This window comes from Benincasa hispida, chromosome 11, assembly GCF_027475165.1.
Source record: "Benincasa hispida cultivar pf3 chromosome 11, pf3_genome.v1.1, whole genome shotgun sequence".
NCBI lineage: Eukaryota > Viridiplantae > Streptophyta > Magnoliopsida > Cucurbitales > Cucurbitaceae > Benincasa > Benincasa hispida.
The window spans coordinates 42,075,168-42,097,976 of NC_143488.1; the positions used below are offsets into that span (position 1 = coordinate 42,075,168).

General features: G+C 31.1%; 1 protein-coding gene across 1 annotated transcript in view; it reads right to left on the reverse strand.

The window, feature by feature from the left end:
- Window positions 1-560: 560 nt before the first annotated feature.
- LOC120091476 (beta-glucosidase 11-like) overlaps window positions 561-22,809 on the reverse strand; it is a 30,433-nt gene continuing 8,184 nt past the window's right edge. The window contains exons 5-14 of the mRNA XM_039049519.2: window positions 21,463-21,538; window positions 21,304-21,375; window positions 21,113-21,200; window positions 20,162-20,420; window positions 18,595-18,710; window positions 4,828-5,048; window positions 3,555-3,583; window positions 2,384-2,453; window positions 1,501-1,591; window positions 561-1,032 (exon numbers count right to left, since the gene is read on the reverse strand). Coding sequence (XP_038905447.1) covers window positions 783-1,032; window positions 1,501-1,591; window positions 2,384-2,453; window positions 3,555-3,583; window positions 4,828-5,048; window positions 18,595-18,710; window positions 20,162-20,420; window positions 21,113-21,200; window positions 21,304-21,375; window positions 21,463-21,538 — 1,272 coding nt within the window. The 3' untranslated portion in view covers window positions 561-782. The remainder of the gene's footprint in view (window positions 1,033-1,500; window positions 1,592-2,383; window positions 2,454-3,554; window positions 3,584-4,827; window positions 5,049-18,594; window positions 18,711-20,161; window positions 20,421-21,112; window positions 21,201-21,303; window positions 21,376-21,462; window positions 21,539-22,809) is intronic.

Sequence of the window (22,809 nt, forward strand, 5' to 3'; positions counted from 1 at the left end):
TGTGGACATGTTTTATTTCCTTTGTTATCTTTATTAGATTCTTTCCTTTGTTATTTCTCTTACTTATATATACAAAATAAAATCTTAATTACTTTTACATATTATTATTTCAACAAACACAAAAATTAACGAACTTATTGGAAGAAGGAAATAAAATGGATTGGATATTTAAAAAAAAATGAAGCATTAAAAAAATATCAAATAATTATTAAAAAAGTTGATAAAAAACCAACATAGAAGATGGTGTACAATGTCAGTTTTCAATCGACAAAGAATATTGACATTGAAATTTTGATCAACTATAATGTCGGTTTAAAACTGATATTAAAAACCTTTTATAACACGATCTTTGATGTTAGTTTTTAACCGACATTGTACCACTATAATGTCAGTTTTAAACCGATCGACATTAATGCTCAGTTTTGTAGTAATGTTATTTTATTCTCATTATAACATATTTAATTTATTTATGAAATTTTAATTATATAAGTTATATTTTTGTTCATAATCATGACATATTCCTGGATAATAGGAAACTAATAAAAAGTAATATATTGACGTGTCCTCAAATTTCTCTATAACTAATAAATAACAATAATATTCATCTTACATAATAAAAGAATACAAAAAGATATAGGCCATAATTGTTTCAACATTGAGGCACTTATTCAACCACATAAGTAAAAGTGCAGCACTAATATAATTTTCATGGCATCAATCTCTATCTAATGCTCACATTTTATATAGGCACTTTTAAACTTTATTCAAATGTATGTGATTCATTACATAGTACGTATGACTAAGAAGGAAGTATCCTTTGATTGTTTTTTAGCTAAAAAAACTTCGTTTAATGTGGTAGTCTTCTCTTTCAAAAAGTTAGAATACCATTGAGCTGAAAGTTTGGGATATCGTTTCAAATTTGGATCATTCAAGTCTACGTAGAATAATCCATAACTTGAATGATATCCATCTAATAATTCAAACAGGTCGAGAAATGACCATGTAAAATATCCTTTTACATTTGATCCATTCCTGTAACAATTTCAAAATACAACTCAGAATACATATATATTATTACAAATAAGACTCCGAATAAACCTATGTTCTAAGAGCATGATATAGTAAATTAAAAGACCCCAAATTGTTAAACTCAACTAGTGAGCATAATACGACTAGTTAGTTGGAAGGTCCTTATGTATATTTAAAATAGTATTTAGAGGACAAAGAGACCAGATGGTTTTGTACTCCTATATTGGAAGTGTTTTATTCTATATAAAAAAAAAAAAATTAAGAAATCATTATTTATAATTTTACCATTTATTGTATAATTTATTTTAAATTTGACTAAATATTCAAATCTATATTTAACAAAGATATAAACTATAATTAAAAAATTAGAAAAAAACAAAATGGTTATCGAAACACAACCTAAATGATTATCTATCAAATAATTATAACATAAAATGTGCAATTTAAGTATAAAGTGATTATTAGATGTACCTCAAAGCATCAAGAACTGCACCAATGTAGTCATGCATGTATTCCACTCTTGGCACATCTTCTAATAATGAGCTTCTCTTCATTGGAAGACCTAACAGCACATTACAAAGTGCTATTCAACTAAAATGGGATTAAGCATAAAATCTTCTAAATAAAATACTATTAAATTGAAGGTTAACTTATAAATTTAGTTTTTTAAGTTTCATACATTGATTTTATTAATTTAGTTGGGAAAATTTTCAAAAGTAGAAATGTAAGGGAAACTAATTACACAAAATAACAAAAATTTAATCTTTTTTTATAGAGGTCAATAGAGGCTGATAGAAGTCTATTAGTATTATCAGTGATAGAAACTAATAGAAGTCTATCATTGATACTCAGTGATAACGCTGATAAAAGTCTATCAGTATTTATCAGTATTTTTTTTATTATTTCTATAAATAGTTTGATATTTTTTCTATCTGTGAAAATTTTTATTTAGTTTCGTGTCTAACTGACTTTGACATAATCAACTAAATTTTTTTTATCAAATACATAAAATTGAATTTGTATTTGATAAATCTTTAAACTTTCAATATTTAGTATGTCGAACTTCAAAAAAATATATCAAATGACTAAGTTAAAAAATCATTAGAGATAAAATTTATTTTAATTTAATAAATATAAATATGACAAATATAGAAAATCATAAATCACATTTGAAAGTTGAAGAGTGTTTAGACAAGTTTTTTTAAGGTTAAATACTTTTTAGAACTTAGGAATCCATCAAAAACCTAAAGTTTAAATGCTAAATTTATAATTTAATTTAGTTGAACCTAAATTAAAATGAAGTTTAGAATACATTTCAAAACAAGGTGCAAGACTGATAAGAGAGAGAGATCACCATTTTCATAGACATAAGTTGGAGGGTTGCCATAAACTTGCTTCAAGTACTCTATCACTCTTTGCAAGCTCTATAATGTAATGAACATCATGAGTAAAAATATTGCTAAAATGAGTTTACATATTAGATAACAATGTAAAGTAGATTTTTTTTTTTTAAAAAATACTCTTACTTTATAGGTTAAATTATAAAAAAAAAATCATAAGCTATAGAATTGATTTGAATTATTCCTTTAAACTATTAAGGCTCTATTTGATAATTATTTTGATTTTTATTTTCTTTATAAAATCTTCCCAACTTTACAATAGGTTTTTCTCATTCCTTAAAAATATATTTGATTTTGAAACCAAATTTCAAAAAAAAATCAAATTTTTAAAAACCATATTTTTTTTAGTTTTAAAAAACTAGCTTGGGGTTTTTTTTAAAAAAATATTTTTAAAAGTAGGTAATGAAACATGAAAACAAGGACGAAGAAGGGAAAGTAGTGTTTATATAAGATTAATTTTCAAAAACAGAAAACCAAAAATAAAATGGTAATCAAATAAGACTTAATAGTTTTATTTTTTGACCCATTTAAAAGTTTGTTTAAAAAAAAAGAAAAAAGAAAAGAAAAGAAAAGAAAAGAAAGACTTGTAGGTTATTGTCATTAAATTCATAGACAGAAAAATTTGAATATGCTTGTATGAACAAATCAAAACACATATATATGTAAAAAATAACTAAATAAATAAAGACATAATGTGACACATTTGTTGACCAACTTTTTGTCACCTTCTTCTTTTCAACTGCACACGCTCTCAATTCTATTCTTTCGTTTATGTTTTTTTTGGCTAACCCTAAGTCTCTAACCCCCAGATTCATTTACTTAATTAAAACGTAAGCAAACACAAATTTCTCCCTCTATAAATTTAACATTAAAAAAGCTTTTAAAATTGTTTTGAAAAAACATTTCAAACTCCAAGAATCAAAGTGAAACATTTAAAATTCATTGAAACCAAACTCTATATTTTAAATACTTTAACCTACAAGTTTAAAATGTTCTGTTGCCAAAACATGAGAAACAAGAAATGGAAGCGTTACCAAATGTATTTGATTTTTTTTTTCAACATTAAAAGAGGAGAAACAAGAAAGTAAAAATATTACCAATAACTCTAAAAGTTGTAGCACTCACCTCTGGTGCTGTGACATTTTCCTTCAACACTGCATCAAAAAATAATTCTAAGTTAATTTTCCAATTCTTTCTAGGTAATGAAAAATACTATCTTTTAGTTTTTTAAACATGAACAATACTAATCTAGATACTTACATTGCCAAAAGAAATGAAGATACCAATAAAAAGATTTGGGTAGATATACTTTTTTCTATCTATAATAATACGTATTTTATTTTTTAAATGTTATTTAGTCTTCGTCTTCTGGAAGTTGCTTAAAATGGTATTTTAATCTAAAGTATTATTATTTTAGTCTCGTTTGTAAATATTTGATTTTTTGTTTTTGGTCTTTGAATATTAAGTTTATTGTCTCTTTGTTTCTTATAATGATTTGCATATTTTTCAAGTAAACGAGTTAAATTCTTGGTCAAATTTAAAAAACAAAAGCAAGTTTTTTTAAAACTACGGTTTCATTTACTAACCATTTTGTTTTTTGTTTTTCTATTTTTGAAAATTAAACCTTTTTTTCACATTTTCTTACGATGCTTTGTAACTTTCTTGAATAAAAGAGTTCAATTCTTAGTCAAATTAAAAAACAAAACAAGTTTTTTAGGCTCTGTTTGATAACCATTTTGTTTTTTGTTATTGGTTTTTGAAAATTAAATCTATTTCTGTCTAATTTCTTACAATGATTTGCATCTTTCCTAAGTACAATGGTTGAATTTTTAGCCAAATTCCAAAAATAAAAACAAGTTTTTAAAAGCTATTTTTTTTTAGTTTTTAAAATATGGCTTGTTTTTTAAACCATTGGTAAAAATTAGATAACAAAGGAAGAAATTTGGAGATGGAATTAGTGTATAGACTTAGTTTTCATAAACAAGAAACTAAAAACCAAATGGTTACCAAATCGGCCTTAAAAACTACTTTTTTAGTTTTTCAAATTTTGGCTTGGTTTTATAAAACATGAATAAAAAGTAGATAAGGAAGCAAGAATTTCAGAGATGGAAACTGGAAGGAGTGTTTGTATGATTAATTTTCAAAAACTAAAAATAAAAACTCAAGTGGTAAACAAACGGGAACTAAATTTTTAGTTTCAAAACTTGGATCGGTTATGAAAATATTATTAAAAAATAGATCACAAAACAAGAAATTTAGGATTGAAAATGGTGCTCATAGGCTTAAGTTTTAAAATCCAAATATAAAAAACCAAATGGTTACTAGAGAAGTCTACTGAAAACCAAATGGAACAAAGTATAAAAATAAAAACCAAATGGAACAAAGTGTAAAAACATACTCATTATCTTTGCTCCCATATCAGCTGTTAGGTCCCTAGTTTCCATCTTTAGGCTAAAAGGATCATCCTTGACATGCCAATTTTGATAATGTATGATCCCAATGAAATCAGCAGACCCCTTCACAAGACTGCTTTCAGCCTTTGTGAAAATTGGCAATTTTGAACCTACATTTTTCTTCATCAACATGGGATACTCACCAAACACTAATGGATGAAGGAGCCTGTATGTAAAAACAAATGTGTATAATGTATATCAAAGAATTAAATTTATTGATTTCATTAAAGGAACCTGTATTAATTCTTTTTATCTTTAAGGAACTAATAATTTAGACATCATCTGGTAACAATTTAGGTCTCGTTTAGTAACTATTTCCCTTTTTGTTTTGATTTTTGAAAATCAAGTCTATTTCCTCCTATTTTTTATATTGATTTGAGTCTTTGGTTGAATTTTTAACCAAATTTTAAAAACAAAAACAAGTTTTTAGAAGTTACTTTTTCCGTTTTCAAATTTTGGCTTTATTTTTTAAACCGTTGGTAAAAAGTAGATAAAAAAGTTATCAAACGGGATCTTAGTTTTTTATTTTTTTTATTTTTTTAAAAATTATGCATGTTCCTCTAAATTTCTTAGTATCAATTTCATATTTTCTAATACAGAGTTGAAATATTCTTAGAATTTTTTTTAAAAAAAAATTAAAAAACTACTTAAAAAGTTCAAAAAACTTGGCTTCATTTTTAAAATATTGGTAGAAAGTAAATAACGAAAAAGAGAAACCTAGAAATGGAAGTGGTGTTTATAGGTTTAATTTTAAAAAACCGAAAATTCGAAATTAAAATGGTTGCCAAACGAAACCTTAGTTCATGGACTTTAGTTTGAGATGATTACTCTTTATACTATTTTATAACAATTTATGTCATGTTTAATAAGTATTTGGTTTTTTATTTCTATTTTTTTAAATTAAGCTTATAAATAGTACATCTTCGGCCTATTCATTCCCTTGTTTTTTTAACAAACTTTTTAAGAGTACTTTAAAAAACTAAGTATAGTTTTGAAAAGAAAACAAAATAGTTTTTAAACTTACTTTTGTTTTTGAAATTTGTCTCCTAGATGACATTCCATTGTTGCATGATGTCTCTAGGAGGTTTGGACTAGATATACTTTTGTGAAGATACCATTCAAAGATTCTAAAGCCAACATTCATCACCACGTTTTCGAGAAAAATTATGGAAATGATATCATTTCCCACTCAAACTGGAGCAGCATAAAGGTGTTAAAATATAGCAACACTAACTAGTCTAGAAGATTCTTAAAGTATCTACCATATGACGTAAATATGTAAATTAGTTTTTTCTTAAACTATGTTGTGGTATGAATAAATATCTTAAAGGAAAAAGTCTAGAAATATTCTAGAACAACCTAATGTTTGAGGAATTCTTAGATAAGAATAAACCAAGAAATATATAAATATTTAGAATCCAAGAATAATCTAGAGAGATCCTTTTGTTTGGGTTCCAAGGATCTCATACCTATAGGAGGTGTAGCTCCATTTGTAAGCCAAACAAGCAAAGAGAGGAAGAGAGAAAAGTAAGATAGTTAGAGAGAGAAACCTAGAGTGAAAAGTGAGTAAGTGTATCTTAAGAGAGAGTTAAAAAGTATTCTCTCAAAAGTGTTCGACCTTGTACATTCATAATAAAAGTTTCTTTCTTTCAAGATTGTCTCTCTTCCTTTTGTGCCAATTTCTTTAACAAGTGGTATCAGAGCCAAGCTAGCATAACTTACTGTAGTGGGGCTTCTAAAGATCGAGTACAGTCTGGGACTATGAAGCTTGTTGTCTGGGACACAACTACTCGTGGAGTGCATTCATCACTACAAGAGGATGAGAGACTTTCAAGTTGTTGGAGGAATTAAGAAGCTCAACACTCAGAACTATAAAGTATAGTCCACATGCATGAAGTCGTATCTCCAAGGCCAAGACTTGTGGGATGTTGTAGGAGGCATTGAAGTCAATCCATCTAAAGATGCTGCCGCTGTGAAGAAATGGAATATCAAGGAAGGTAAGACCATGTTTGCAATTAAAACTAAAATTGATGAAGAAATGTTGGAGCGCATCAATACAATGAAGAAGCCTAAGAAAGCATGGGACACATTCGCCTCACTTTTCTCAAAGAAAAATGATGCAAGATTGTAATTTCTAGAGAACGAGCTCCTATGAATTGCTCAAACGGAGATGACTATCAACCAATAATTCACCAAGACAAAAACTCTATTTCGTGAAATCTCTTAATTAGATTTTACTTATGTTATTTCCGAATCAAGAATAAGGAGAACTATTATCCATGGTCTTAAACCTAAATATAGAAGTTTGTTGTTGTTATTCAAGGTTGGGCAGTCCAACCTTCTTTGATTGATCTTAAAAATATGCTTGCCAGTCAAGAAGTATTGGTTAAGCAAATTTCAGAGGGCACATTAAAGAGCAATAAGGAAAAAGCGCTCTTTAGAGACCAAAGAAAAGGTCATTCAAAATATCAAAAGAAAGTAAGATAAAAAAAAGATGAAGAAACTCCAAAACATTCGCAAGTAGGGGAAACTAGTAAAACTAATCAAAATAACGAGCATAGAAAAAAGGGGCAAATGTTATAACAGTGAAGAGATAGGTCAGTATGCTAGAGATTGTCGTCGAAAGAAAAAGACAGCAGAAAGCAATGCAGTCACCTCCCAGGCTGCGAGCATCAGTGAAGAAGGGTAGGATGTAGAGGCATGCTTTACAATAGCAGATCCCAAACCCACATGACAGGAGATAATAGGAAGCTGCAAAACACATCTAAGTACACAGGAAGCCGAGTTGTTGTAACTGCAAATAACTCGAAGTTGCCAATAGCCCACGTTGGCAAAACTATGATAGTGCCTCGCTCCAATTCCAATCAAGTGGAACTAGAGATCGTATTTTATGTGCCTAATTGATATCAACAGGTAACTTTGTCATGTTTGGACTTGAAAATGTCAAATTGTACCGTAATCTTAAAGTTAGTGGTGCGTCGTTGATGGAAGATCAAAGAATGGACTCCATCTATGTCATGACAGCAGAAATCGTCTATGTGAATAAGTCATGAAAGAATGAAACAAAAAATTTGTGGCATGCAAGACTTGATCATGTTAGCTATAGAAAATTGAAGACAATGATAAATAAGTCTATGCTTAAGGAGTTACCTCAATTGATATAAAATAAGACATTTACGCTAGCTGTCAATACAGAAAGGTACATCAACTACCCTTTAAGGAGTTTAGATTCAGAGCAAAGAAGCCATTGGAGTTGGTGTAGTCTGACGTAGTTGGTCCCATCAAGCAATCTTCAATTATTGGTATGCGCTACATGGTGACTTTTATTTATGACTTCTCCAGGTATGTTTGGGTTTTCTCTATGAATGAGTGATAAAGTTTAAAGAAATCAAAGAACAAGTTGAAGGTGAATTAGGAAAGAGAGTTCAATGCCTACGTACAGATAACGAGGAAGAATATACGTCTAATGAATTCTTTCAATACTTGCAAAAGTATAAGATACGTCATCAATTGATGTGTTCAAATACTCCACAACAAAATGGAGTGACGGAAAGAAAAAATAGACATCTTGTAGAAGTATGTCGCAATATGTTACATGCAAATAATGTGCCAGAAAAATTTGGGTTGAATGCATGATAACAACAGCCTATATGGTTTAACAAACTTCTCCAACAAAGGCTTAGGTTCAAGTTGCCTTATGAAAGGTTCCTGCATATCAAGTCAATAGTCGGACACTTTCAAGTATTTGGTTGTGTGCATTATATGTTTGTACCAGATCATCTGAGAAAGAAGTTTGACAAGAAAGCAATTATATGCATCTTTATTGGATATGACAACCAAAGAAAAAGGTAGAGATGTGTTAATCTTATCAGTGGACGATGCTATACATCAAGGAATGTGATATTTGATGAAGCATCATGATGGTGGGAACTTGAATTAGAAAAGGCACCCAAAGATGAAAAGTCTTTCAAAGAAGAACCAGAAGAAGAAATAAGTAGAACACAACAAGCTCCAATAGAAAGAGAAGAAGAAAACGACGAAGACAAAAAATAGCAAATAAGGATACAAAGTCCTTGGCTAAGTGGAGTACATAATCAAGAAACATAACTACAGAGATCAATAAGACTAAGAAAACATAATTCCAGGTATGTGAATGCAGCATTAACAACATTTGAGGAGCCAACAACATACAAAGAAGTGTCAAAGAATATCCAATGGAGAAAAGCCATGGAAGAAGAAACTGACACACTAAGAAAGAATCAAACATGAGACATAGTGCCAAAGCCTAAAGATGTTAAACCCATATCTTGCAAATGGGTTTACAAAATTAAAATTCAAGCAGATGGGACGGTAGAGAGATACAAAGCTCGACTAGTGGCTTGAGGCTTTTCTCAACAATATGGCTTGGACTATGGTGAGACGTTCAATCTTGTAGGAAAGCTCACCACTATTCTAGTCTTATTAGCACTTGCTGCCAGTAAGAGATGGAAACAATGGCGGGTGGATGTTAAGAATGCTTTCTCAAATGGAGAGCTAGATCAAGAAAAATATATGGAGCAACCAAAAGGATTTGAGGATGAAGCTCATTATGACTACATCTACAGGCTGAGAAAGGCTTTATATGGTTTGAAGCAAGCACCAAGCGCCTAATACGAAAAAATTGCAGAGTTTCTAGTTGAAAGTGGCTTTGCAGTAGCTCCAACAGATTCCAACTTATTTGTCAAAGCTCAAGGCTCAAAGGTCACAATATATTAGTCTATGTGGATGATCTAATCATAACAAGAGACCACATAGACGAAGTTCGAAAAATAAAGCAGAGTCTACTAATTCGATTTGAAATGAAAGAGCTTGGAAAACTAAAGCATTTCCTTAGACTAGAGGTGGACGCTCAGAAAAAGAATTGTTCCTTCGAAAAAATAGGCATGTAAAGGATCTTCTGCAGAAGTATGACATGAGAGACTACAAGCCAATATCTACATCGATGTAGGTTAACAAAAAGTCTACATACATGAAGGTAAAGTTCTTGCAGACCCAACGATGTATCGTCAATTGGTAAGTAGTTTAATCTATCTTACCTTAACAAGACCTGATATATCATATTCTGTCGGAGTTGTAAGTCGTTACATGTAGGATCCGAAGAAGTCTCATCTTGAAGCAATTTGAAGAATTTTAAGATATCTAAGAGGAACAAATGAATATGGCCTTTTTTTTATAAGAAAGAGGAGGACTGAAAGTTATATAGCTTATGTGATGTTGATCATGCAGCATATCATGATACGCGACGATCAACTACTGGTTACTTGTTCAAACTTGGTTGTGGAGCGGTTTCTTGGTGTAGCAAGAGGCAAGCAACAATTGCATTATCTACAAAAGAAGTAGGGTATAGAGCAGCATCCATGGCAGCACAAGAGAACATGTGGATAAAGTAACTAATGAAGGATTTGCACCAAGAAGTTAATCATGCAGTGACTTTATACTACGATAACCAATCTACAGTTCGCTTAGCTGAGAATCCAATATTCCATGTAATGACCAAGCACGTTGAGGTACATTACCACTTTATTAGAGAAAATGTACTTCAAGAGGAAATTGAGACGAAGCCAATAAAGACAAAAGATCAAATTGCAGATATATTCACAAAAGGGCTACCAGCAAACAAATATGCAATGGTTTGACAATAGCTTGGGATGATTGAATCACCCAGAATAGTTAGTGTTGAGGTGGAGTGTTAAAATATATAGCAACATTAACTAGTCTAGAAGATTCTTGAAGTATCTACCATATGACATAAATATGTAAATTAGTTTTTTCTAGTTGTAGTATGAATAAATATCTCAAAGGAAAAAAATCTAGAAATATTCTAGAAAAACCTTAGGTTTAAGGAGAATTCTTTAGACAAGAATAAACCAAGAAATATCTAGATATTTAGAATCTAAGAATAATCTAGTCTAGAGAGATCCTTTTGCTTGGGCTCGACTTTTAGAAATGTATGAAAATTTTTCAAGAGATAAGACATCTATATTTCAAGAGATTGCTCGACTTTTAGAAATGTATGAAAAAATTTCGTGATTAAGTCATTAACTATGACAAGTCTGTTTGTACTCACAGGCCTAATGTGTCTTTGGCTAGCATTCTCTAAGTCAAAATAATGATCCAAAACTGATGGAAAAAATCTTAGATTTCCCCTCATCCTTCCTTTCTAAAAGCAAACGAGTATCTTTCTCCTATACTAAATAAACATTTTACAAAATTTTGTAGGGTTGTCTTTTCCAAAGTCGACAATGATGAGTTGATCAAGTTTGTAACTCAGCCTATATCAGCCGGCTTACACCCTCAGTTGTTTTCAAAATCTTGCTCGGATCTTATAAAGATAATCAATCAAATCTTGGTAAACTTTTGGTGGAAAATTTTAAAGAAATGCAATAAAACACATTGGGTTAACTGGCAACACATGGCAACTCCGAAGGACAAAGGTAGATTATGTTTTAGGGACATCCACATTTTCAACCAAATCATTATTGGCTAAGCATACATGATGTATTCTAGACTGGTAGCACTCTTTATTGACGCAACCTTAAAGCTAACTATTTTCCTTCCACTAATTTTCTTTATGCAAGTTTGGGTTGTCGACCCTTTGTACACTTAGCATAACATCTTTTAGGGTTGCGAGCTTGTCATAAAAGGTGGTAGATGAAAAGCCATAAATGATTGTTCTATTGATGTCTACTCTGATCAATGGATCTCAAGAGACCACTTTCACACTTTTATCAATCGACAACATTATCAATGAAGGAAAATGGAACTCATATTTGGCGGAGAAAATGTTTATCTAGAAGGATGCTGAGATCATAACATATTAGATAGCAACTAAAATGTAATATTTCACTTGGCTTAGTTTAATCCCGTTTATATACTTTATATGTTTATTTGATGATTTTGTAGGTTTTGGTTCGGCAAGATTGCCTACGTCCACGGGAAGATCTGAATTCTTTTGTTGATGAAGATTGCGTACATATTTTTTATATTTCAAGAAAATTAAGAAAATAATGATAACTCTCTGATTTGAATTTAAAATCAGTAGTATTTATAGAGTATACCAGCTGACCATTTACAAATTAGTTATAAACAAACAAAAAACTGAGGTATTTGGGTCAAAACTTCTTCAGATTCTCCACCTTGACTATAATGTCTTACAATCTTCTGATCTTCCTGATTCTAACCGATTTGACTACCCTAGAAGCTCAAAGCCAACCTATTCTAAGCATTTAAACAATTTAAGTTTTGAAACAAATTTTGTTAATATATCAGTTACATTGTCTGAAGTATGAACCTTTAACATTTCTATCTCCCCTATCTTAATTTTATCTCTAATGAAATGATACTTGATATCAATGTGCTTAGTTCTAGTGTGGAATTGTGGATTTCGGGATAAATGAATAGCACTTTGGTTGTCACAGTAGAGTTTCACTACTGTTTGATCTAGTCCAAAGTCTTTCAGAAATTCCTTGAGCCATAATGCCTCTTTAATTGCTTTTATTTAAGCCATAAATTCAGCTTCTAATGTAGATAAGGCTACTATAGGCTGTAGTTATGCTTTTCAGCTGATTAGATTATGACCAAAAAGAAAAAGGTAACCTGTTAAGGATCTCATTTTGTATAAATCACCAGCATAGTTAGCATCCACATATCCATAAAGCTCTAGGTTTCGTTCAGTTGACCTTTGGTAGACTAACTTTGAATTTTTAGACCAAACCAGGTACCTTAGGATCCATTTAATAGCCTCTCAGTGTCTCTTACCAGGATTAGACATATATCTACTAACTAAGCTAGCTGAATATGAGAGTTCAAGTATGGTAGAAATCATTAAATACATTAGGCTTCCGACTGCTTGACTATAGGGTATGATAGTCATCTGTTTCTGATGTTCTTGGTCAGAATCCTTATGAGAGTTATTTGAGGAAAGCTTAAAGTGTAGAGAAATAGGTAAACTTACAGGTTTAGCATCATTCGTGTTGAACCTTTTAGGAATCTTCTCACAGTTAGACGACTGATTGATGCTTAGAATAGACTTTTTTTTGTCCTATGAAACTATTCCTAGAACCTTGCTTGCTTCTCCTAAGTCCTTCATATCAAACTCTCATTTTAAGAAGTTTTTAACATGGGTTAGATCTTCTTTGGACCTACCTGCTAGTAACATGTCATCTACATATATGAGTAGGTAAACTTTGTCCTTGTATGAACTTGTATTTACATAAACACATATGTCAAATGAACTTCTTTTGAACCCAATGCTAAAAATATAGTCATTGAATCTCTTATACCAGCACCTAGGTGATTGTTTTAACCCATATATAGACTTGTCGAGTAAGCAAAAGAGATTTTCTTTTCATTTAACTTTAAATCCTTTAGGTTGCGTCATATAGATTGTCTCCTCTAGATGTCTATGAAGAAAGATAGTTTTGACTCCTAGTTGATACAATTCTAGATTATTTTGAGCAACTAAGGATAGAAGAAATCTTATGGAAGTCTGTTTTACAACATTGGGATAAAATCTCAGAATAGCCTATCCCTCATTTTGAGTGACCTATTTGCAACTAATCTAGCTTTATACCTAGGCTTTTGATCACAGGATACTCCTTTAAGTTTGAAAATCCATTTAGAGGCAACAGGTTTGTAACCTTTTAATAGAGGAACCAAAGACCAAATGTCATTCACCTTTAGTGAATGCATCTCCTCATTCATTGCTTCAATCCAATCCCTTGCATTAGCAAAACTTGTTGCTTCCTCAAAGGTAGTTGATTCTTGGTTAGTAGGAGCTACCACGTCATTTAAAACCATATTTATATAATTCATTTCAGTATACCTAACTGGAGGTTGATGTTCTCCTTTGTCTATCCCTAGCTAAGACATATTGGCTTAAATCAAGTTGATCACATGTTGTCTCCTCATGTTCCTCTACATCTTTCTCAATTTCTCCTACGTCACTAGGTTGGCTAGACTCAATTGGCTGTTCAGTTGGTAACTCCACCTCAGTTCCTATGTTGGATGACTCTCCTTCATCCTCAACATTTTTCTCCTTTTGCATAAACATCTCCTCTTCCCTAAAGGTGATGTCTCTGCTTACTATGAACTTCCTTTTAATCGGATGTCACATTTTAAAACCCTTGATACCCTCTATAAAGCCTACAAATATGCACTTGACTGCTCTGGCCTTTAAATTTCCCTTATTTTGGTGTACAAACCCTACACATCCAAAGACCTTGAGGTTATCTAGGTTAGGAGGATGATTAATCCATTTTTTCTCAGGGGTAAGAAATTTTAAAGATGTGTGAAGGCACCTATTCAAGGTATATACAGTATAGGTTGCAGCTTCTGCCCAATAACTTTTCCCTAAGATAGTATCAGAGAGCAAACACCTAACATTTTCCATTATGGTTCTATTTAACCTCTTAGCAACCCTATTTTGTTGAGATGAATATCTCACTGTTCTATGCCTAGTTATACATTCTCAATACAAAATTTATCAAAGTGTTCATTGCAAAACTCAAGCCCATTATCGATTCTAAAGTATTTTAACCTTTTAGATATTTGATTTTCTATCATGGCTTTTCATTCTTTAAACTTCCCAAAAACTTGGTCCTTAGTTTTAAAAAACTATATTCAGCTCTTTCTAGAAAAGTCATCTATAAAAGTTAGAAAATACCTTGAGCCACTAAGGCTTGGTGTAGGAGATGGTTCCCATAGGTTGGAATGGACATAATTCAATGCTCATTTGGAGGTGTGTTGAGATTTTGTGAAACTTTGCCTTGTTGCTTTACGTAAACTGCAGTGTTCACAAAAGGAAAGGTTTTCACTGATACCTTTGGGCAGAATTCCTTGCTTCGACAGTGCTTGCATCCCTTTTTCACTAATATGGAATAGTCTTTTGTGCCACAAGTCAGCCTCTGTTAAGCTTGCTCTTTAAGTTTTAGGCTCGTGTCATTATCTCTAGTCCTCTCACAATGTAAAGGTCATTGACCTTCTCACCAACCAACTCTACTTTGGAACCCTTGATCATATCAAGAACTCCATCTTTTCCTCTACATTCACACCCAATGGAGTCCAACATGCCCAGAGATATCAAGTTTCTCTTGAGAAAAGGTACATGTCTCACATTTCTTAGAAGCTTGATTGATCCATCCTTTAGCTTTAAAGATACTGAACCAACCCCTTTTATCTTGCAAGCTTCATTGTTTCCCATGTACACAGATTCTCCATCTATTTCCTTGTAAGTATTAAACCAAGATCTAAAAGGTGTCATGTGATAGGTACAATAGGAACCAAGTACCCAATCATGTTTTCCAAGAGGACTGATTTGGTTGGTTTAATTTCTTGTGGAGGCTAAGGTATCAGAGTAAAAGTAGGAACCTTCAACCACTGAAGCTTCTGGTTGTTTTCCTTTCTGATCCTTCTCTTTTTCTTGGTTTTTCCTTTTCAGGCTGTAGCAATCTCTCATCAAGTGACCTTTCTTCTTGTAATAGTTGCATCTCAGCTTGGTCTTAGGTTTGTGTTCTTCACCTTATTGGTTTTTATTCCCCTTATACTGGTCATACTTGTTCTTCCCCTTGGCAAACAGCCCCTCTACACTAGGCTGCTCCTTCTTGATTGACTGAAACTCTAACTCTCTAGTTCTTAATGATGAAATGATGGCATCAGTGATAATTGATTCTCTACCATATTTCAAAGCATTCTTCACCTCCTTATAGGCTTCGGGTAGAGAGTTTAATAGCACAAAAGCCTCATTCTCGTCACCAATTTTCTCACCAAGGCACTTGAACTCTAAGACTATCCTCTTGAACTCATCGAAATTATCTGAAAGTGGCTTGAAAAAATCCATCTTGAACGTAAAGAACTTCTCCCTTAGATACATCTTGTTGGGGAGATCCTTAGTTGCAAAAAGACCTTTCAGCTTGACCCACATCTTGTAGGTTGTGTCTTGATCAATTACTTGCCTCAAAATACTGTCACTGAGATTCAAAACCAAAGTCCCATAAGCTGTAAGCTCCATGTCTTCTCTTTCTTGTGCTAATATAGTGGAGGGCAGAGTTGATGGGTCCAAAAGGACCTTGTGTGATCTTTGTTGTCCAAGAATGGCTTTGATTTTGGCCTTCCATAGGCCAAAATCGACCTTCCCATCAAACTTCTCAATCTCATTCCTTGCAACAACCATTTCTGATATGATCAAGTATCGAGTCTTGATTTCTTGAGAATCTTGATACTCCAAGAAAGTTGATCTTGATGATCTTTAAACGCTTTGATACCACATGAGGCAAAAATGATCGTGGACGCCCCTTTGTGACAGTGATACACCGCATACTGGTGCCGAAGGCAATAGTTCGTGTTTTAGGAAGCATCCGTGGCGCCAGTACATTTAAGGAAAAAGGAATTGCGGCATAGAAGCCCATTAAACTGCAGCGATGCGTACAATGTTGCAATCTGGTCGCAAATATGAAAATCCTTAATTAAGAAAATAGGTTGGCACCGCAGCGCCTTCAATAGTCAATAAATTGAATCTTTTGCATTAGGTCAACACCAAGCAGTTCTTCAGCCACCACTCCAAGTTCTGCTTCACTCTATCTGTATTACCCTAGTCTTTTTACCTTTTGTGTTATAGTTTGGCCATCCACACTTATATTCATTGAAAATAAAGGTTTGTATGGGCTAAGAGGTACGTTCTAGCTTAGGTTAGAGGTTTTCCTAATTGTAATGCTTGTGAGACTTGTATAAACTTGAGAATTTCTTTGTTATTTATGGATGTTCATCTTGTTTTACTCTCATGATTATGTTTCTTTGCGATTGTCTAACAAACTAGTCAAATTTATATGATCTCTTGCTATAGGTTAAGTTTTAATCATTAATTGTTGAGATTCTCAATCGCATGATAGCAAAGTTAAGTTCAAACTTGTGAACTTGTTAGGCATCCATCCAATAAACATTGTTTATTTAACTTAGTCGAACATCGTATTTTTATTTGACTTATGCGACATTACCTGCTTGTCATGCATCTTAGCTTTATCCCTAGAACTTAATGTGATTGATTGGCATGTTTAGGATGCTTTACATCTAAATGTTTTGACTGATTAGGTGTTTTGGATTTCCATTTAGCATCACTAAATGTCTTGGTTAAGTATAGGTAACAAAATAAGTATATTTTCATGTATTCTATGATCAAGTAAACAATTGGAATAACTCAGAAATCTGTGTTAGACCCATACCACTTGTACTACAAGTTCAGGAGGAACAATATTATTTTTCTTTGATTAAGAGATTCGAAAAACCTTGCTATCAATATTCCACTAGTACAAAAGAATTGGAGGTGGGTATTCATGGCTTATTCACCAAAACAAACTTGCCCATCTTTGGAACCTCTTAGCAGGAAAAGTTTATTATGAAAATGAGCTCCAAATATTTGTTGATTCCTTCACGCCAAGCATCAATGTACCAAAGTTCAAGGATTTCATTTTATCAATCAATATTTCTACTTGGTACCTCAAGAGCTTGTTACTCACGCTCGCAAACACAAATTGACTACAATTTGGTTTGAAGATCATCCATCATGGATAGGATGATATTTTTTTATGGGATTAGATCTTCGCAGGTCCCGACCTGATCCTCGACTTGACCGGGTAAAAGGGCTAAACTGGAGATTTAAATCAGATCCCCAGTCAGGACGGATGGGAAGGTCCCTTCCCATTCTTTTTTTAATTGCTTATTTATATAAATAAAAAGTCGAAAAATACTAAAACATTTTAAATATACATATTTTAAATATATATAAAGAAGATTTATATATGCACACACAACAGATTAATGTTAATTTTTTTAAAAAAAAATCTAACTTTCTAATATAACTAAATTTATAACAAAAGGCATCTTATATTTTTGTAATCATTCATTTAAATAAATATAATAACAATAGTGCTAACTTTTTATCTAAAATATTTACAATTTTAATATTAATACTAAATTTTAATTTATTTTAAATAATAAGAATAATAATAAATAAAATAAAGAGCGAAATTGTTCTTAGTGAGGACCCGAATATCTGAACGAGGTCTCCCCGACCCCGACTCCCCAAAACGGGGAATGGGGTGAGGAGGGGGATTCAAAATCCCCATGTGGATGGGGATAGGGAGAAGTTCTGTCCCCACCTTGCCCCATTGTCATCCCCGTTCATGGGTGAGTTCTCTTATTACCTCTAGTTAGTATTTTCCTAAACCCTAAAAATAGTAAAGGAAGATAAAAACTATAGTAAAGATGTTGTAAAAAAACAAGTACAATTTTCATCAAACTGAACCATAATTCTTGAATTTTAATAAATAACAATTTAGTCTCCGTACATTGTAATTTGTAATAATTTAGTCTTTATCACGAAAAAAATATCGTTAAAATTTAATGAAACCTTTTTACATATGTAATGAATAATTGATTAGGGACAGTCATAAATAATAAATATCAACACTTAATTTTAATGAGATTTTTCATTATAAAGACTACCGTGTTATATTATTTTAACATATGAGGATCAATTATTATAAACTAAAAGTGCACGGACTAAATTATTACACATTAAAATTTAAGGATATAAAAGAGGCACTTTCTTATCAAACCTAGTTATCAATTGATGTGTCCAAGATGCTATTTTTTTAGTTTCAATTGAAAGTAGAACTTACCAATTGACAAGAAACTCATAGGCTCTTTCGACAGCATTGGTGTCTTCTTTTGAGTCAGTAAAAGGAACAAATCGAAACATATAGATGCTGATCCCAACAAAACCATGTTGTTTGTCCTGTACTTTCTTTTATAAGTTAATTTATTTTATAAAGGCATTGTACTACAAGAGTTTACATTTTATTTTTGTGGTTGAATTTTTATTTTATTTTATTTTGGTCTTTGATGTTTCAAATATTTTGTATTTAGTTTTAGAATTTTACTTAAAAACTCTATTAGACGTTGTCGTTAATTTGTCATAAATAGTTTAAATATAAATCTAACATAGCACACCATTTTGTGTGTATATACACAAAAGTTTTTGGGATGGGGGATCGAACTTCAAACCTTAGACCAATAGTAACCATTTCATTTTTAGTTTTTGTTTTCTAAAATTTAAGTCTATTTTCTCTTCATTTCTTACAATAGTTTGTATCTTTCTTAAGTACAACGGTTGAATTTTCAGCCAAACTTTAAAAACAAAAACAATTTTAGAAAACTACTTTTTTAATTTTCAAAAATTGGCTAAATTTTTTAAACCATTGGTAAAAAATAGATAAAAAAATGAAGAAATTTGGAGGTGGAAGTAGAGTTCTATAGGCTTAGTTTTCAAAATCCAAAAATCGAAAACGAAATGGTTATCAATCAGGCCTTAATCCACTACTTTTTATATGGATCAATGAAAGTCTTGTACAATAATTTTAGGCTCTGTTTGGTACCGTTAGGACTCGTTGGATAATCATAAAAAAAAAAAATTTTAAAAACCTAGTTTCTGTCTTTAGAAGTAAACTAAAAATTCAAGTAACTTCTTAAAAGCTCAAAATCATAGTATGAAATTTAGGAGAAAACCTAAATTTCAAAAACATAAAACTAAAAACAAAATGGTTACCTAACAAAACCTTAAGTGTCAAATTTTTAAATGAACGAGTTCTTGAAAGTTTAGGAATGACTAGAATAGTTTTACATATATATAATTTAAAGATTAAAATACATTATTTGAAAGTTCAAGGACCATAAAAGATATCAGTTTTAACCTAATAAGTAATAAAATTTCATTTATAAATTCCCAATGAAGAAAAAAAAAATTAAAAACACCCGTGGTCCATAAACTTTCACAAAAGTAAAAATATAGTCTTTGAACTTTAGTTGGTAACAATTTAGTCCCTGTACTTTCAATTTTTTTAACAATTTAGTCCTTGAACTTTGATAAATAACAACTTGATCCCTATACTTTATAATTTGTAATATGATTTAGTTCCTATCGTGAAAAATATTATTAAGATCGAATGAAATTTCTTAACACATATAAATGGATAACTAATCAAAAATCAAATTTATTTATAAATTGTAAAAAACTAAGTCATCATATAATAAAATAAGACACTTATTTACTTCAAATGAACTAAATTGTCATAAATTTGAAAATATAGAGATTAAGTCGTTACTAACTAAACATTAGAGACTAAATTGTTCTTCCGTAAAAATTTAACCTAGCTAACAAAAAGAGAAGCAATTGGAAGAAAAAATTACCTTGTAGTTTTTGTTATAGAAAGTTGCAGCTGATGCATGAGCCAATAGACAATGATGGAGAACCAAATAAGGCTCAGTAGAGGAGTTTCCTTTAGAGCATTTTCTTGTTCCAAATGGAGGTGAACATCGATTAGGTGGCACAAACCCCAAGTCATATCCTCCCATTGCAAACACATTAGCTTCATTTATAGTTGTCCAATGCAACACCCTATCTCCAAATTCTCTAAAACATACTTCTGCATATGCTTTGAAATCTTCTCTACATTCATCACATTGTTGAAAATATGTCAAAAACTTATGTATGTATGTATATATATATTAGCCAACTCGAACATAAAAAATCAATAGTTTGAATTCTTACTCCTACGTGTTCGTATATTTCATAAATTATTATAGTTGGTCAACCACCATAATGTGACTGATAATCTTGAACTGTTATTATTATGAGACCATCAAAATTTCAAATCTACATCCAATACGGTTATTGAAAAACAATCACGTTTTAAATTATATTTAGATTTTTACTTAATAATTATTTTAAATTAGAATGAGTATTTTGTGAAAAAGTAAAGTCAAAAGTATAAATCTTGAAATCTAAAGATTGAATTAAAACATAACTCAAACCTCAAGGGTAAAATATTGTAACCTTTTGAAACTTAGAGACTAAATTAAAATTAAACTCAAAATTTAAAAATCGAAAATGTAACATTTTAAAACTTGAAAACCAAATGAAAACTTATGAACCCAAAACTTTGAGACCAAAGAGATATTTTTCCAAAATTAAGAAAGTATTATATGTGGTTAGCCACCACAATGAGGTTGTCAATCTGCAAAAGTATCTTAAATAATGATTATAAGTCAAAGCAAATTTTCAAATCTACATGTCACATTTTGTCTGTCATTGAATAATATATTTCTATATAAAGGTGTAGGGAATATAACTAGTCTTACATAATCTTTGGACTGACCCATCCCCCATATTCATCTTCAAGTGCTTGTGGGAGATCAAAGTTGTGCAATGTTACATGGGGTTGAATTCCTATTCAATAAGAAGATCACAACATAAATCAGCACAAGAATAAGAAGTTTATACAAAATATTTGTAAGCAACTTTATGATTGATAAAATTGCCAACTAACAACCATGGCTAATTAGTTCATTGATGAGATTGTTGTAGTATTCTAAGCCCTTTGGATTTATGGATCCTCTTCCATCTGAAAAACAAAACAAAAATGTGGAGTCAATTCTCTCTTCTTTTTTCTTTTAATAATGTAGAGAAAGACTAATGGTATATATTTTACTTGGAATAAGTCTTGACCATGAGATGGAAAATCTATAAGCATCAAGTCCAACATCCACCATCAATTTCACATCTTCCTACGTTAACAAACATGATTAACTTAAAAGCTAATCAAGTAGATGAACCAAGCTTAGGCTAAGAAATTAATTAACCTAATGAAGTTTTCAACTCTAACTATAAAAAAATAAGGTTAAAAAACATTGGGCAGTTGTTTTAAAATGGCAAATTGTTGAAAATATTTTCAAGTATAACAAAATGTCACTGTCTATTAGTGATAAACCACGATAGACTTCTATCACTCAGTCTAAACCACGATAGACTTTTATCACTCAGTCTATCACAGTCTATCATGATAAAAAAAGTGACATTTTGTTATATTTGTTAATAAGTTGGTTCACTTTTTATTTATTTGAAAATAGGCCAAAAACATTTCTACTTCTTAAACTTCCATGAAATAACAATTTAGTCCAAACTTGAGTATGTAACGATTTGATCCTTCTACTTCAAAGCTTATAACAATTTATTTCAAGCATTTTAAAATTTGTCATTTTAATCCATGTCATAAAAAATATCATTAAAATCAAGTTTTAATTTTTATCATGTAACGACTCACTTAGTCTTTGTAAGTTAGTTTATCTATCTACATACATTAGAAAACTTATTTAAATCTTGACAATAATTTTTACAAGAGCTAAATTAATTTGTTACAAATTTTATGTACAAAGACTAAATAGTTGTTGAATAAGAAGTTCCAAGTTAGAAACAATTGTGACATTATTTTAAATTAATGACAAAGTTCCATATTATTAATGTTGGGACAATTATAAATTAACATGCGTCCACAAAGTTAAATTAAGTAAAAAAGTTCGACAAATTTAAATATGTCATGGGTCTCCTTTATAATCACGCCTGATCGCACCAATTGGCATGATCAAATTATATATATGACGATTAAACCCAATATTAAGTGCTAATTTAATTAACCCAAAGCCTTAATTAGTCTAAGTTCTTCAAAAATAAATTGAGTTAAAGCTCAAGTAAATCTAAACACGTTAAAGTAATTGGACCCAAAGTCTGGATCATTTGGTGCAGACAAGCCTAGTTAGGTCTAAAAGGATGGGCCCAAATATACAATCAAGTTCAAGTCTATATAAAATCGGTTGACAGCTTTATAAATAGAGGAACTATCTATATTTTGGAATGGAAGAAGATTGGTGAACAAGACTTGTGGCATCCTTTATTCCACTGTGTATCTGATTATTGAAACAATCTGAATTCAAACAATATCAAGTCTTAGAGGACTTAAGACATCACAACCTGAGAAGGATTTCTTTAATTTAGGGTGTAC